Raw genomic sequence first — 15717 nt, 5'->3', positions numbered from 1 at the left:
GACTGCTAACTTGTGTCCAGTGACAGTTGTATTTCCTCGTGTCCGTGGGAACACAGAAAGGGTATTCACAGCAAGTAGGCTGGAGGGAATCTAGGTTTAGCATTATTAAGGTCTCCTGAGCTGCCCAGGCTCTGTGATAACCCAGTTCTTCAACTTTGGGAATTGGACAGGTCCTGGGACACCTAAGTTTGTATGTGAATCTGTAGACCCAGAACCAGCCTTGGCCTACAGCTTGCAGGCCACATGCTGTACTAAACATCTCTTGAGCTCAGCGTGCCTCTCATCCAGAGTTCTGTGAGCCCAGAGAAGCCACATGCCCTGGAGCTGGCTGCATCTGCTTCCATTTACGTTTGGAGAGAGGTTCTGTGTAGCATTTTGCCGTTGACTGTCTCTCTCTCTCTCTCTGTCTCCCCTAGAACACACTTGGTTTCAGGACATTAAAGGAAAACAGAAGCACTAGACCGAGACCCTCCCCTTAGGCTGAGTTCAGTGGAGGAGAGCCCAGACCGTGCCTTCTGCTTCTGCTCGGCCCCTCTGGCCTTGCTCTGCCCACTGCCCTTCTGGCAGTTGGGCCACCCCTCCCCTCCTGAGGTTGTGCTGGGCTCCTTTTGTGTTGTTCCTGCTTCTGTCCAGATCCCAGTCTCGGTGTTTGACTGTAGTCTGATCATCTGACCCTGATCCTGGTCTCAGATGTGGCTTGGTAGTGTCCTTTGGGGCAGGGGTCCTTTGGTTCCAAGTTTGCTAAATTTTAGAGTGTCTCTGACGGTTGGGACTTGTGACAGTGTTTGCCTGGAGTAGGATGGACTGTATGTCAAAACGCCTTTTATGAGGTAGTTTGGGGATGATTCATTTTTGTTATTTGCTATCCCTTTAATCATGGTGTTGATTTCAACAATTACGGACACTTGCTATAGGAAATTTCAGGCTGTTTTTATAGTTCAGTCACAAGTGAAGTTACACCTAAGCTAATTACCTACTTTATTAAATATTTCAATCACTGTTTCCCATTTAAACCTTGTTTTTTCCTCACATCTCTCTTAATGTAACAGCCGTCCCACCTTTGTGCATAGTGTAAAGGATGGGAATGTGTGTGTGTTATATGTGCTATGACCCCCTGAAAGCACTGAAAGTTATATTCACAGTTTTCATCTGAGTAAAGAATTTCAACTCCATTCTTTCCTCATAGTTTCTTTTTCACACCTCAGTTTTTGGGCTTTCTTCAGGATCTCCACATCTCTCAGAAGTATATAACCCTGCATAATTACTTCAGCAACAGTTTGGCCCAGGCATGGAAGGACTGAGGAGACAGACTTTTATTTGGGCTTCTCTCTGTGCGTTAGGTCTTTGGGGGTCTCCTGAGTAATTCAGTTGAGTACTGTGCCTGCTTTTTGGGTACCTGCACAGTGTCACGTGATGCTCACGTGGTCTCCTGGGCTTCCCTCCACCCCGTTTCCCGACTCAGATCCGTGTAGCCAGTCTTTTCTGCTCATTGCACTTCTTTGTGCCCAATTGTGATTTCAGCTTGTTGCCACTTGAGGGCATTTTAGGTTCTGATGATAAACCTGAGAACCTGATTGAAGGTTTACAGCAAAACTGCGCACATATTGCTGAGATGCAGGACAGTGTGGGCACAGAACTGGGTGGCATTTGGGTGGGTGGTCAGCTGCCATCATAGTAAGATGAGAACACAGCCCCCTCCCCCTACTAATGAGTCAGTGTAGTTCGCCATCACTGTGGTAACTACCTAAAGCGGAATTTACATTCCTTTTGTGGTTTTGGGTTCTTGTAGAGATGAAACCACCTTAGTTTCACATGATTGCTGTAGATTGAGAAGGTGAAAACTTGAGTTACCGTTCATGAAAGGGTCTTCAGAGTCTTAGATTCCAGGAGAGCGGAGCATATGGCCTCATTTAAAACTGTATAACTGTTAAGCAAGCTCAGGTTCCAGGTAGGAATTAATTATTTTCTAATGGTCTTTTGACTGGGAGGTGAACTTTTGCTTCCTTTCTGCACTTTGTAGCACTGAAGTGACATGCCTGTGCCCAGCCTAATGACATGGATTTTCTGACACAGCCAGGACGTGGGGAGAGGCTGAACTCCTCTGCTGTCATCAATCGAGTCATGTCCCAGCTTGCCTTTCAGACTTCATAATCTATTGATGATCGGGGAAAAAATAACAAACGCTCCAGGAAAAAAAGGAAATGGCAAAGTGACAGTTCAACTGTTAGTTCTTTAGTGAGCTGGGCCTTCACAGCTCCCTTCACCCTGGCTTCTTTCTCTCGGTTGTATTTTTCACTTTACTACATGGATTAGGCAGTTAAACTAGGTACCATGTTGCTTCTTTCAAAACTTTGAGGATATATGTAAATATCAGAAATTAAGTTTTATTTTCCTAATCAGTAATGAAGCAGGTTTTTACTGTGTCTTGGACCATCTCACAGGCTCAAAGCACCTTCCTGAGTCAGACATTAGGGCAGTAGGGAGGCCGCCAGTGAGCCCAACAGCTGCCTGGGCGCTTTACGTGAAGAGCTGGTGCGGACGCTGCCGCGGCATACCCCTGCCAAGTGCTGGGGAGCGTTCCTGGTCAGGGCTGGAGCCCAGCGAGGCACTGAGCCTTTGTGTCCCAGCCGAAACCGCCCCTTCGCTCCAGCAGCCCTCCTCAGGGTGGGGCTTTCCGAGTTCCTGACTTCCACATTTAAGTCCTCCACCACCTAAATGCAGGCAGATGTGCAGGAGTTAATTCTGGAAACGAATGTAGGTTTTATAGGCTTTGTGGTTTCTTACAGCTTGGATCGTGTGATGGACGTTTTGGAATGTTAACATTTTTCTCTCTGTTTCTTGATACTCTAGTTACCAGAAAAACTCATGAGTAAATACAGCTGGATCAAGCAGTGGAAACTTGGACTGAAATTTGAGGGGAAGAGCGAGAACCTGGTTGATAAAATTAAGGAGTCCCTCACATTACTAAGGAAGAAGGTTTGGAACATGTAGTTTCCTTTCTCTGATAAGTGTGAGGCTCTCACTCCTGACTGCCCCAGCAGACCGCTTCTCAGTCCTCACCTCATGGGTTACCAAATGCTCTTGGCTGGTTGTTAGGCAAAATAATTCTAAATGAACACAAACTCTTCCTGTGAAGTCTTTGGTAAAATGAGGAAAAGTCAACATCGTGTACTCTCGGAGGAGAGGGTATGTTTAGTGAAATGTTTAACTTTGTTTTAAAGGAAATCTTACAAATGTAGTCTTTGTTCTAAGTCATATTGACAAGTTTCAGGGGTATCAGTTAGTCCATTACTGATGCTTCTTTTGTGCCAGGCTGTCCCCTAAAAGTTTCATGTGTTAATTTAGTTCTCCCATCTACCAAGCTGTTTCTGCTGTGGTTGTCCTCACTTTACAGCTGGGGAGATCAAGCCCCTGCGGAAGCCACCAGCTGCTCACTGGTGAGACCTTTGTTCCATCCTGACCCTCTGACTCTGGAGCCGTCTCTTGCTGCCAACGTGGTCTACTTGTGGAAAATACGAGCTCTTCTAGCTTCCCAACCAAATATTGCAGAGTCCTGTGGCACGTTCATGACCATTAAAATTTACTCTTGAATTTAAAATGTTAATAGTTTTTGGGAGAAGCAGGAGTTAGTGGCTATTCGTAAGGGTTAGTTTCATATTGGCATCTCTTACTCTCATTCACTTTAACTTAAAAGCACATGTATTTGTAGGGTTTTCTTCCTCACCTGAAGAGTTTGCCCATCTTAGCTGTATACTTGACACTCTGCTTTATTCTTCATCAGGAGTCAATAAGAATTTGCTGAGTGGATTTATTCTTTTGAAACTCACATGTATTTTTAAGAGGGTAGGAGGGTAAGTTTAGTAAACAAATATTCAGGAGAGCCCATAATCTTCCTTGCCTATCTTCACAATCTTCACGTTTGAAGGTTGGCTTGGTGTTTCTGGGTGGTAACAGCTGCTGTAAGCCCGCTAAGGGGAGGAGTGATTTTAGCTGCCCCTCACAGCCTCACACATGCACGTTAGCTCTTCTGTGAGTACTTCTGATCGACTGGTTCCATCTCTTTGCCTGGGAGGATAGGGGAGTTGAAATTTCCATTCCATGGCCCCAGAGCTCCTCCTTAGTGCATTATACTTTTGTTTCTGATTAATGAGGGGAAAGCTGAATAAGGAATTTGGGTGGTCTAAAGAGTACCATCGTTTGAGCTGGAAGCTCAAATGTTGAGCATTGGTACATGACCCCTGGTCATCTACTTTTGAAAATAAACTTGTGCTCGTAGTATGGACTTTTACCAGGGACTTACAGGACGAAAGTGTAGTTATTATGCAACTTTCTTATTATAGTGGGCAGGCTTGGCTGAGCTGAGAACTGCTGAAGCAAGACAGATAGCTTGCGATGAACTGTTCACGAATGAAGAAGACGAGTATTGCCTCTATGAAGCTGTCAAATTTCTAATGCTAAACAGAGCCATTGAACTGTACGATGACAAAGAGAAGGGAAAGGAAGTTCCATTTTTCTCAGTGCTTCTCTTTGCTCGGGATACATCCAGTGACCCTGGACAGCTGCTGAGGAACCATCTAAACCAGGTGGGACACACTGGTGGCCTTGAACAGGTGAGTTGTACCTTTGGGAGTATATTAGCCCAGAACAGCAGCTTCAGCCATCAAACGTTATCTCAGGTTTTGTGGGTCAGAAGTTCAGGAGCAGCTTAGTTTGCTCCTAGGTGGCTGTGGCTCAGGGTCTCAGAAGGTTGCAGTTGAATGTTGTTCAGGGCTGCAGTCATCTGAGGGCTTGACTGGGGCTGGAGGAGCCACTTCCAACATGGTGCACTCACCTGGCTGTTGGTAGGAGGCCTTGGTTCCTCGCTGACGGTTAGTGGGAGGGTTCAGTTCCTTGCCATGTGGGGCTTTCCATAGGGCTGCTTGAGAGTCCTCAGAACATGATGGTTGACTTCTCTCAGAAAGTGATCCAAGAAGAGAACAAGGAGGAAGCCACAGTGCCTCCCACGATGTAATCTTGGAAGTCACACACCATCACTTACACCATATTCTGTTTGTTAGAAGCAAGTCACTTAATCTTTCCAACACTCAAGTGAGGAGTGCCAAAAAATTGTGAACCTGTTCTATAACCAGCATGGTTATCTCAGCCTAGGCCTTCTTCTGCAATGTGGTGGATGGGGTCAGTACCCCTGGCTCCGTTAAGCTACAAATAAGCCAAGTACTTGGAAGAGTCATCTGAAGGGACTTGTTTAATCGTGGCAGCTGTAGCTGTGTAGGTAGCATTCTCTAAAAATAGAAATGGAGTCACTTTAGCCAGTAGAGCCCAGCCTGATCTTGGATCTTTTACAGATATGCCAAGTTGGAATTTTACGGAGACCCAGTGGAGTACTGTCCTGTGGGCCAGCAGCTGACTCACCACACTTGCACTGTCTTTGGTGTGTTCATTATGTTGCCCTGAAAAGCGTAAGCGAGATAGCCAACCACAGAGCAGCAGTAAGGCTCTCCTTCCAGGGGGCTGCCTTCCTGCTTGCCCGACTGTCCGTGGTGCTTGCCTTTCCCTGGTACATAGGAAAGAGCACAGATAGACGATGGTCAGTGCTGGGTCAGGCAGGACTGAAGACAACTATTTTAAAAAATTATCTATATTCATAATATAGGTTACTTAGGTCTCCTGAACCATAGCAAATACTTTGCAGGACCAAGCCTGGTAGAGCGTGATTTGCATCTTAGACTGAGCTTAGTCCTTTCTGAGTCCCCACAAAGTCTGCTGTAACATTTTTTAAATAACAGCTTTATTGAAATTAATATGTTTCATGAAGTGTGTAACCCAGGTTTTTAGTATGTTTACAGAGTTTTGCAGCCATCACAAAGACCACTTTGTCACCCCTAAAGGAAACCATACCCATTAGAACTCATTCCTCCTTCTCCAGCTTTCTGTTGTTAAAGATTTGCCTATTCTGGGTGTTTCACATAAATGGAACCTTATTCAGTGGTCTTTCATGACTGGCTTCTCTCACTTAGCCTAAAGTCTTCAAGATTCACCCATGTTACAGCGTGCGTCAGTACTTCATTCCTTTTTTTTTTTTGACAAATAACATTCCATTGTATGGATATGTCACACTTTATTCATCCATTTGGGTTGTTGCCACTGTTAGCGATTCTGAATAATCCTGCTGTGAAATCATGTACAGGATTTTTGTGTGGACATGTGTTTTCGCTTCTTTTGGGTATAGACCTAGGAGTGGAATTGCTGGGCCATATAGTAATTCTTTGTTTAAAATTTTGAGGGACTACCAAACTTTTTTAAAGCAGCTGCACTGTTTTACATCCCTACCAGCAAGGTTTCAGAGTCCCATTTCTTCACATCCTTACCACACTTTTTAAAAAAGAATTGAGATGAAGTTTATGTAACACAAAATTAACCATTTTACAGTGTACAGCTCAGTGGCTTTCCGTACATGTACAGTGTCGTGTGCATCGCCTGTGTCAAGTTCCGAAACAGTTTCATTGCCCTGAGAGAGAACCTTGTACCTGTGAAGCCGTCACTCCCCATGATTATCTGTCTGTGATTCTAGCCATTCGGGTGGGTGGGAAGGGGCGTCTCACTGTGGGTTTGATTTGCATTTCCCTGATAACTTTTCATGTGCTTCTTGGCATTTGCATATCCATTTTGGAGAAGTATCTATTCTGTACATGTCCTTTGCCCAATCTTTGAACTGGTTGTTTGCTTTTTTGTTGTTGATTTGTAAGAGTTCTTCATGTATGCCGGATGCAGGTCCCTTATCCGACATGTGATCCCTTCCTGATGGTGTGTTTGTTACCTAACAACCCATGTACAGAGGAGTGGGGCTGGGCCCACGGGGCGGAAAAAAGGCTGTGGCTTTGCCAGGCTCTGTGCTGCCTGGGACGTCAGGGAGGGAGCGGGTGGTGAGCTGCATCCTTCAGTGGGGCATCCCTCCACACACTTGTTTGCTCCTCCTGCAGGTTGAAATGTTCCTTCTCGCCTACGCGGTGCGCCACACCATCCAGGTGTACCGGCTCTCCAAGTACGGCACTGAGGAGTTCCTCACCATCTACCCCACCGACCCACCCAGGGACTGGCCAGTGGTGACCCTGATCGCTGAGGATGATCGGCACTACAACATCCCCGTCCGAGTGTGTGAGGAGACGAGTCTGTGAGACACACTCAGACGGCCCGGCGATGCGGCCAAGGTGCGCGGGCAGCTCCTCGGCTCGGGCCTCGGGCCTGCGGGTCCCTGAGAATGACCTCACAGGACACTTGGGCCCTGAGAGCCAAGCTGGACTGGGATTTCTGAAGAGTAGCTTTTAATAATAAGAATTAACTAAGTTTTCCCCCTCATCTGTGATGCAGTGTGTTTCAGTGGAGAACTTCAGAGCACACCTGTTGAAAGGTGCAGACTGCATCTCCGAAAACAAACACTTTTGTATCAGAGGAGACTCATTTTGGAGAGGAATTTGTTCTTTATATCTCAAATCAAAAGCCTCTCTAATAGTAAGCTGGCTTTCAATTTTTTTTTTTAAAGATAGTAGTTGTTTGTTGTTTCGGTGGTAACGGGTCTGTGCCGCGCCCTTCTTCCTGTGCAGGCTCCTCACGTGGTAGAATTCTGGGCCAGTCATAACATCCTCCGATAGTCTCACTGACAGCGGTTTGGATTTACATATTGAAGCTATTCTAAGTGGATTATCTAATAGAAGATTAAAAATTGGGTCCAAAAGTGAGTTATTTAAAGGCTGGAGAAGTTGCTACTGGAGGAGGCAGTGGCACCAGGAAATCCTTGCTCTGCAGGAACATGACAGGCGCCTGAGGTGGCGGACACACCGGGTCTGGTGGCTGGTGAGGCAGTGCGTGGTCGGCGGGCCGGCGCTGCTTGTGGTTGGTTGATCTCTAGAGTCGGGGGCTGTTCGTTATTCTCCAGTTCCATAGAGTCACACTTTATAGTCAGAACAGGGCTCAGATCCACCTGCTTTTTTAGAGGAAGCCAAGGCCAGATGACTCAGGCACTCACCTGCGTTCAGAGATGGCGGTGAGCTGGATCCAGGTCTTTCTGTGCCCTGTTTTTTTTTGAGCATGCTTTTGTTGCCAAATTCATGTAACTCATCTGCTGGCAGGGGATGAGTAACAGCAGAGTGCCTAAGGTTTTTCATGAGTAAGTTTAAACAGAAGCATGTCCTCAAACCAAGTGCAAAAGCATGGCTGAGCTGTGTCTGCCCTTGATTTGGTTTGGGATGCCTGGGGGAGGCAGCGTTCCCAGCCGAGAGTGACTGTCTGCATGTTCATGAGCGAGGGTGGTGCCGGGGAGTGGGGCAGGGCAGCTGAGCTGAGCATGCTCTGCACTGGGGCCTGAATCGTGGGGCATGGACTGCGGACACTGTTCCCAGGAACCAGACAGGTCACTCTTCAGGACTGTATCAGCAGCACCTGAACTGGCTCAGTATTTGTGGAGGTGACGTTACCCTGAAGCACCGAGTTTTATCTTATAATAATTAAAATCTTCATTTGGTCCAATTTAATATAGTTTATAAGCTATCTGATCTGTTTTTAGCCCCCAGAGGGGCAAACCTTTTGTGCAAATGTAAGTTTTGCTTTCACTTAAAAATTAAAACTCTTGGTTGAGAAAACTCAGAGGACACATAAAACTATGCAGGCTGTTACGTTAGTATTTTTCCCGTTACCTCATCAATAATAGTCACCACATCTTGGTAGGTACTTATTCATTAGAGTGTTTGGATCAAATTTTGCTCTAAATGTGTGTGAATGTGTTAGAGAGGCTTTGTTTTTTTACTGTGAAATGCAGTGGTGCCTGGAATAAAGAGGCACCCAGAAGCCAAATGAAAGTAATAATAATGACTTCTTGTTGACTTTGATGCTTCACTTTATGTAACTTCATTTTTATGTAACTTACAACAGGAAATGCCTCCCATTCATTCTTGAACTTTTTAAAAGCACGGCTTCAAATTTTTAGGTTGTATAAGGCAGTAGGGGTCTGTGTCCATCCAGCCGTTGGTTCATAACCACTGTTGAATTTAATAATACCAATGATCATCTGTCTTTGCATTTTGAGAAGGTTCTAATCTTAGTGAATTTGAACGGGGCTCTGGGCAGTTTGTTCACATTTCGTACTTTTTCCTTGCTCCTATGTATGATATAGGTAGTGTGTGTGCAGACATTGTGGTCTTTACCACCACACTGATGAAAACTCAAAGGGTCGTGTTTAAGTTGTTTCTGTCCAAGGCCTTATTAGACTGCTTTCAGAGTGTCATCCAGGCTTAGAGGGACTGCAGCATCAGAGAAGTAAAGCTTTCCAAGAAACAGTACTTCAGGAAATATAGATGAGTGGCCAACTTTAAACGTATTTTTTTGTTGCAACATGCAACCACAGTTGCCCTGAGTTTTAATTCCATTTCTCATACCTGGTCTTGGCCTGGTCAGGTGACATCAGCAGAATTGAAATTGAATCGAGACCAAGATGGATTCAGAAGAATATTCTACTTAGAGGGATCTCTAAAATGATAAAGTTTTCTAGAAAAAGGAAGGTAGGAGGTACTACACTGTGCTTCCTTTCCATCCCAGAGTTTATTACAAGTGGTCAGCAGTTCGGACCCTTCGGTCTTGGCAGAAAGGTAATGTCTGCCTTACGCAGGCTTGATTTAGACCTTGGAGTTCATTGAACGTACATTAAGTCTAAAAGAATTTCCCTGCAACAAGTGCCATGGAATTAACACCACTCCTTCAGAATTTTTTCTGGTTTCCCTCCTTACCTGCTGAGCTACTTCTGTGTTTACAGCATCCACTGAGCTCACTCACACCCGGAACAGCGACGGCGGCGTCTGAGCACGAGAGGCCCGCGTGTGGTCCGTGACCCGTGATCTAGGCTCGGTGGGATTGGATCTGAAATGTCGGTTCATCTTGCTTGGAAGGCAGCACATCTGAAAATGGTTTAAATGCACAGACCAGGATCCAGCCTGCTCTCTTCGTATGGCCACAGATACTTTGTGCTGTTGTGTGTGCAGTTAGTGATGGGTGAAAGTTTCCTTTGATCATGGAAAACAGACCACTGCCTTTGTAGCCTTCTATTATTCTTTTTTCCTCCAATTCTGGAGCTTATCAGGTAAAATCTCAAGCCACGTGAATCTAACACCTCTGTCAGAAAACACCTTTGTAGGTTTCTACATGCTTGTTTTGGTGATTGTCTGTTTTCCGAGGCTGTGTTATTCCTCCTGAGCTCTTCACTCCAAGGTGCTGTTTTACCCAAGAGTCCATGGTCTGCTTTTTGAAGAGCTTCCAGATAATGATGGTTGGGTGCTGTCTCACCTTTGGTGACCTGGCACTCCTACCATTGCACCTGGAGACAGGACTCAAACCGACTTTCTGGCTTTGTCTTCTTTTTGGTGTTAAAATAAAGTTTGATTGCTTTCTCTTTCTTAAGCAAGACTTTGCAGATACACTCCCCCTCTGAAAGCCAGAAAATATTTTCCAAAGTATAAACCTCCAGGGAATCTTACTTGTAGGCATACATAAAAATACATAAATGCCTTTTTAAAAAGTTCTGTGACTACTTAAAAACAATAAAAAGGAAGCCCTCAATGTGTGTGAGGTGCTGAGTATGAAATGTACGTGAAAGTTGTAGAATCCCCAGAGTTGAGCAAAGGCAGGGCCCAAGTTCAAGTAATTTTAAAATCACCTGAGGAACCATAAGAAGTGAACTGAAGAAGGAATTGATTTTAGATTAAAAATGCCTTTTAGAAACAAAGCAACAGATGCCTGACAGACCTCCTTGGCTTAAGTTATAAAAGGCTAAAAATTTGAACCAATGGAAGGACTTCTGTGTGTGGCTACAAATTCCTTTTTCTAAAGTTTAGGTCCCTGTTGAACAGAAGTAGAATATGTAATGCTTGACTCTTGGGCAGCCACCTTGGTGATCTCTTCTGAGAGGCTGGGGAGACCAGGGAGCCAGGGCTGAGGTAGGTAGTGAGAAAAGACACAGGCAACTGACGGTTAATACTTGTGTGATCCAGTTAATAACTGGGAGCCATGAAAAGCACAAAACTGAAGTGGTTTGGCTGCCCCTGCCCGGGTAGCAGTAGCGATAGGAAGGAAGTAGGCTCGGCCGTGACTGGAAGTGGGTGTGTGTGTATGAACGTGTCTGCTTGCTGGTGTGCAGTTACACCGTGACACTCTGTTGTGTGCCAGGCCTCACAGCCTGAGACCCAGTCACATTTGGGAAGGTGACGGGAGCTGTCCCATTTGCAGTTTTTTTCGTTGTAAGTTGAAATTTATTACTGGGACTGGTGGGATGGGTTAGTAGGTATTACTAACCTGTACAGAGTGGTCATTAAGCCTGGAAATAATAGGTTAATTGTATCGAAGTATCATAGCAATAAACCATTTATTATGTTCTCTCTGTTCCCAAGCCTTATGGCCACGTGTATGTTTCAATATTTTGTAAGCTCATGAATAGCTCATTAATAGGGCTCATTAATAGTAAGGGAGAGCGTCGACTAGAGTTTTATCTCATTCTTGTCGATTCCTTGGGTGTAGGTGTGGGTCAGGAATGAAGTCGCCAGAACACGGGTCATCCAGGGAAAGGATATAGGACTGGAAATAACCACAGCCTTGGCAGTCATTTTCCCAGTAACCGGGGGTGGTTGAGCTTAATTCTGAGCTTCAAAATAAATTTTTTGTACTTAATTTTAATAGCTTCTATGTAATGAAAAAATGCCTTGATTTATATTCTCATAAATGGTGCTAAAATACGGTACCCGTTACAGGAGCCAGAGCAATGCATGGTAATGTGGGAATTTTGAGGACTTTGATATGAGAACAAAGCCAAAATGAATGTATTTAATGAGCTCCCGTCCCGTTTTCATTGTCTGTAGAAATGTTTTGGTACCATTACCTGCATCTCAGCAGCTTCTAACTCTCTTGTGAATTGGGAGAGGATGACGACCCACCTTCTGCCTGTGGTAGTGGTGTCCCCTCCCTGTCGGCCGGGCTGTGAAGGGAGGACAGCCGGGAACGCGGTGTGAACCTGGCCCCACTCGTCTTGGCTTGTTTAGCAGAGTGTCCTGTTTACACTGTAAAATGTCAGCGTTTGTCAAAAACTTCGCCTGCTCTGCAAACCGTGCCCCCAGGGCTCCTGTCAGTTTGGGGTCTTGCTTCCCACCTGCACCCTCGGCCAGACACCTGGCCCCGGGGCGTGAGTTCCCCGGGTGAGGTGTTGAGTCTTCGTCTTCATGGTCAGAGGCAGAGCCAACTCAGGTTTTGCTGTTGGTCACCTACAGCAAACCCAGCCGCTGAGGACTGTAAAAATAATAACTAAAAATAAACTGAGATAATAAAAGCTCAGAAGCCTGATTGTGTTGCTCTGGTTAAATGCCTGACTTTGAGGATTTGGGAGATTTTGGTTCAGTGCATTAACTTTCCAGCACCCCCAAGACAGGCCTGTAATGGTGTTGGACCCACGTAAAGTGATCCCCCCAAATTAGGTGTGTGGTTCTGGGCTTGGGTCTGGATTCAGTAGCAGCCCGGTCACTGGCTACTCGCCACTCGGATGAGCTCAGGCCAGTCACTCCGCTTCCCGACAACTCAGTCCTCGTCTCCACCACCAGCTGTCCCTAGTGGGGGTCAGGGTGGGGGCGAAGTGAGACGCCAGCACGTAACAAGGCTTCGAGGAAGATCCCCTGGGCCTGCAAGGTGGGGCTGCGGCCATGGTCCACACCAGCCTTGCCATGTGCTTGCTGAGCAGAGGCCCGCGGCGTGCTCAGTGCTCCCAAGTGTTCGAGAACCAACCAGACTATGGAAGCGCCCCCAGAAGTGTGATAGCATTGCATATGAATCAGACTGCCCCTGAAAGATGTTAATGACCTGGAGAAGGAGGAGACAGTGGGCTTTCAAAGGTATTCTTGGGGTTACAGCAAGAAGTTTGAGCCAGCAGTGAGCTGCCCTCCTGTGAGTTGAAGAACTGAGTCTTGGCAATATGGGGCTGGGCTTCTGAAAACCCCCCTGCTGAGGGGCCAGGCATCCGGAGGGCAGCGCCGGGCTGGTGGCGGGCAGCCGAGGGATGACCTGTGCTAGCCAGCCGCAGTGAGCTGGTGCCTGCCTTCATGGCCTAGTTGGACTGGGTGAGTAAACAGAATGTCTGCTACAAATACACTTGCCCATCGTCTTGTCTGCGCTCGGTGCTCTCCTCAGTTCCCAGGGCAGCGTTTCTGGCATTTCTCCTCCATGGTGAGTCTAGAGGAAGCCAGGAATCCCGGGTGTGGGTCCTCAGGAAGCCCTTAGGATCAAATGATCAAGAGAAGACAAGCCATGTTACATGTGTGTAAATGAGACTGTTTATACAGTACATTCCCACCTCCCATCGCTGTCTTGCTGGAAATCTGAGCATTTTTTTCTGTGGGTTCCCTCAGTTGTTTGTCTTCCCTCCTCACTCCTACCCCTGTCTCATCTGGGCTCTGTGTGAGTGGCCTGGTAATGACCTTCTGACCTGCTGGGTCTGGCGGGTTCATTCCAGACTTTGGGCCCCCAGCACAGCCCCGGGGGCAAAGCCGATTCGGCCCTTGGGTGGAAGAGCCTGGGGTGGCGCTCCCCGCCAGCTCCCTAGGGCTGAGTGAGGACTTTTTTTGCTCCTCCCTCCAGTTTGGGATCTTGCTTCCCACCTGCACCCTCGGCCGGACCCTGCAGCCTGGCCCTGTGACCTCTCACCAGATGGCTGAAGGGTCTGGTGACAGTGGTGTGACTACCCTTCATTCTCTGTTACAATTTAGAAAATGTATTAAAGCCAAGTACAGTGTCTTCCAGTACCCCGTAGTGCCGCCTCCCCAGATGGAGACCCGGAATGCACTTTATGGAAGGTGAAGTGCTGTCAGGCTGTGCTGTGCCCCTCATTCCGGAGATGGCACTCCTTGGGATGGCGGAAAGAATGCAGAGGAGGTAAAAAGCAAACACGCCATGGAAGTTGTTGATACTCTCGGACGTCACATCCTAATTGTACAAGGTGGTGAGAAACTGTGATGCACTCTAAGGTTTAAAAAAAAAACCTTCAGAAAATATTATATAATTACCACCACTGAGTACTTCCAGCTTTCTCAATTATAAGCAGTGCTGTAAGGCACCTCCTCGTTCATGAATCTTCTCACACATCTCCAGACTGACCACGTTTAAGGCTCTTGATACGTACTTCCAACCTTCCCTCCAAAAAGCTGCAGGAAGTTCTCCTTCACCAGCAGGTACTGCAGGGCCTGCTCCATTGTCCCCTGGGTGACACTAGGGATAATTTAATTTTAAGCTTTGACCACCTGGCAAGAAAAAGAGTTTGGAAAGGAAGAAAGATGTGTAGTTTTAAATGGCTTTTGATTCTAGTAGTAGGTGGGGAGCATTTATCCTCAGTGCTCTGGGTTTGGTGGTATCTCTTTCCTGCATGGCCTTTTCATGGTCTTTGTTGAGGGTAAACTTGAAGCATCCTGCCAGATTGTCCTCTGAAGAGGTACCACTGAGTGGCGACATTTCCCTGGGAAATGAGCAGGAGGGCCAGTTTCGCTAGGCTCTTGCCAGTGCTGAGCTCTGCCAAACTTTGGTCTTTGCTGAGTTGATAGCTGGACTTTCAGTTTGCATTCCTTCACTTGCACAAGGCGAGGCCTGTTTTCCTTGGGAGAAGCCATTCGTGGGTCATTTTCTGGGAACCATCTGCTCACTTCCTTTACACATCTGTTACTACAGTGTCTAACTAGACCGTTGTATGTGAGAATGCTTTTGGTTTTTCCATCTGTATTTTACAGGGAGATGATCCCTTTTGGTGGCAAAGGCGAGTGACAAGGACTGGCTTGGGTGATCTTAGCTCATGGAGAGCATGACCATAGTGATAAGAGGGGGTTGGAGATGAGAAGGATGTGGGGAAGAAGGTGATTGTGCAGGTCACCTGGGGTCAGAGTGTGTTGGGGGGCAGAAGGTGTGAAGGCCTTCATTGATTCACCAGAGTGTCTGTTCTGGGCAGGCAAGGTGCCAACATCAGGGCTGTGAGGAGAGCTGGCCCAGCCCTCCCCTCCCCTTCCCCCTGGCCCTCCCAGGCCCTCTCTACACCTCCCCATGTTGGGCCTCACATGCATTTGTGACAGATGAGCTGAACCCGGGGTGAAACCGCTGATCAGTCACTGCCCCATCCGGAGCAGGAGGAAGGGTGGAGGGTGGAAGATCTTTCTCCTGACAGTTGCTGATGTACACCAGCCTGGCTCCCTGGGCCTGCCCGGCGCTCAGCTCTCATTCTGTCGTTCTCACATGGGTGCTTCCAGGGATCTGGAGACCTCTGCCCCCAGCTCGGCAGTTTCTGTGAAGTGGCTGATGGTCTCACCCTGGCCCACCACTTCCTCCTTTGCAGCTCCAAGAATCCAGTGTTATTACCCCCAGGTTCTTCTGAGCCCCACTCACCCCCTAGGGATGTAAGACAAACCCCAGGTCAGCTTGTTTATCTGTGTGGCCCGGGCCTGATTCATGGGAAAGACCTCTGCCCTGACAAACGTGGTGTGTGTCACCACCCTGGTGTCCCCTCCTGTGACTCTCCCGTCAAATTTGACAGGGGAGTCAGACACCTGTCCACCAAGTGCCCACCACTGTAGGAGCCCATTTCAAGCTCTCTGGGTGTCTCCTGAGGAGCCCTGTCATTAGGTTTAAGGCATCGAGGGACCCCACCCCAACCCCACACAC

General features: G+C 47.1%; 1 protein-coding gene across 3 annotated transcripts in view; it reads left to right on the top strand.

The window, feature by feature from the left end:
• OTULIN (OTU deubiquitinase with linear linkage specificity) overlaps positions 1–12372 on the top strand; it is a 32533-nt gene extending 20161 nt beyond the window's left edge. For 2 of the 3 annotated variants that reach the window (XM_072958838.1, XM_072958840.1), the window contains 3 exons: positions 2851–2976; positions 4341–4610; positions 6981–12372. In XM_072958838.1, the coding sequence (XP_072814939.1) occupies positions 2851–2976; positions 4341–4610; positions 6981–7175 (591 nt within the window). In that variant the 3' untranslated portion in view covers positions 7176–12372. The remainder of the gene's footprint in view (positions 1–2850; positions 2977–4340; positions 4611–6980) is intronic. The other variant, XM_072958839.1, reaches the window with a different exon arrangement.
• Positions 12373–15717: the final 3345 nt, after the last annotated feature.

Source organism: Vicugna pacos, chromosome 3, assembly GCF_048564905.1.
Source record: "Vicugna pacos chromosome 3, VicPac4, whole genome shotgun sequence".
Classification (NCBI taxonomy): Eukaryota; Metazoa; Chordata; class Mammalia; order Artiodactyla; family Camelidae; genus Vicugna; species Vicugna pacos.
The sequence above is the reverse complement of the archived record's forward strand: the minus strand, read 5'-3'. Positions and strand labels throughout refer to the sequence as shown.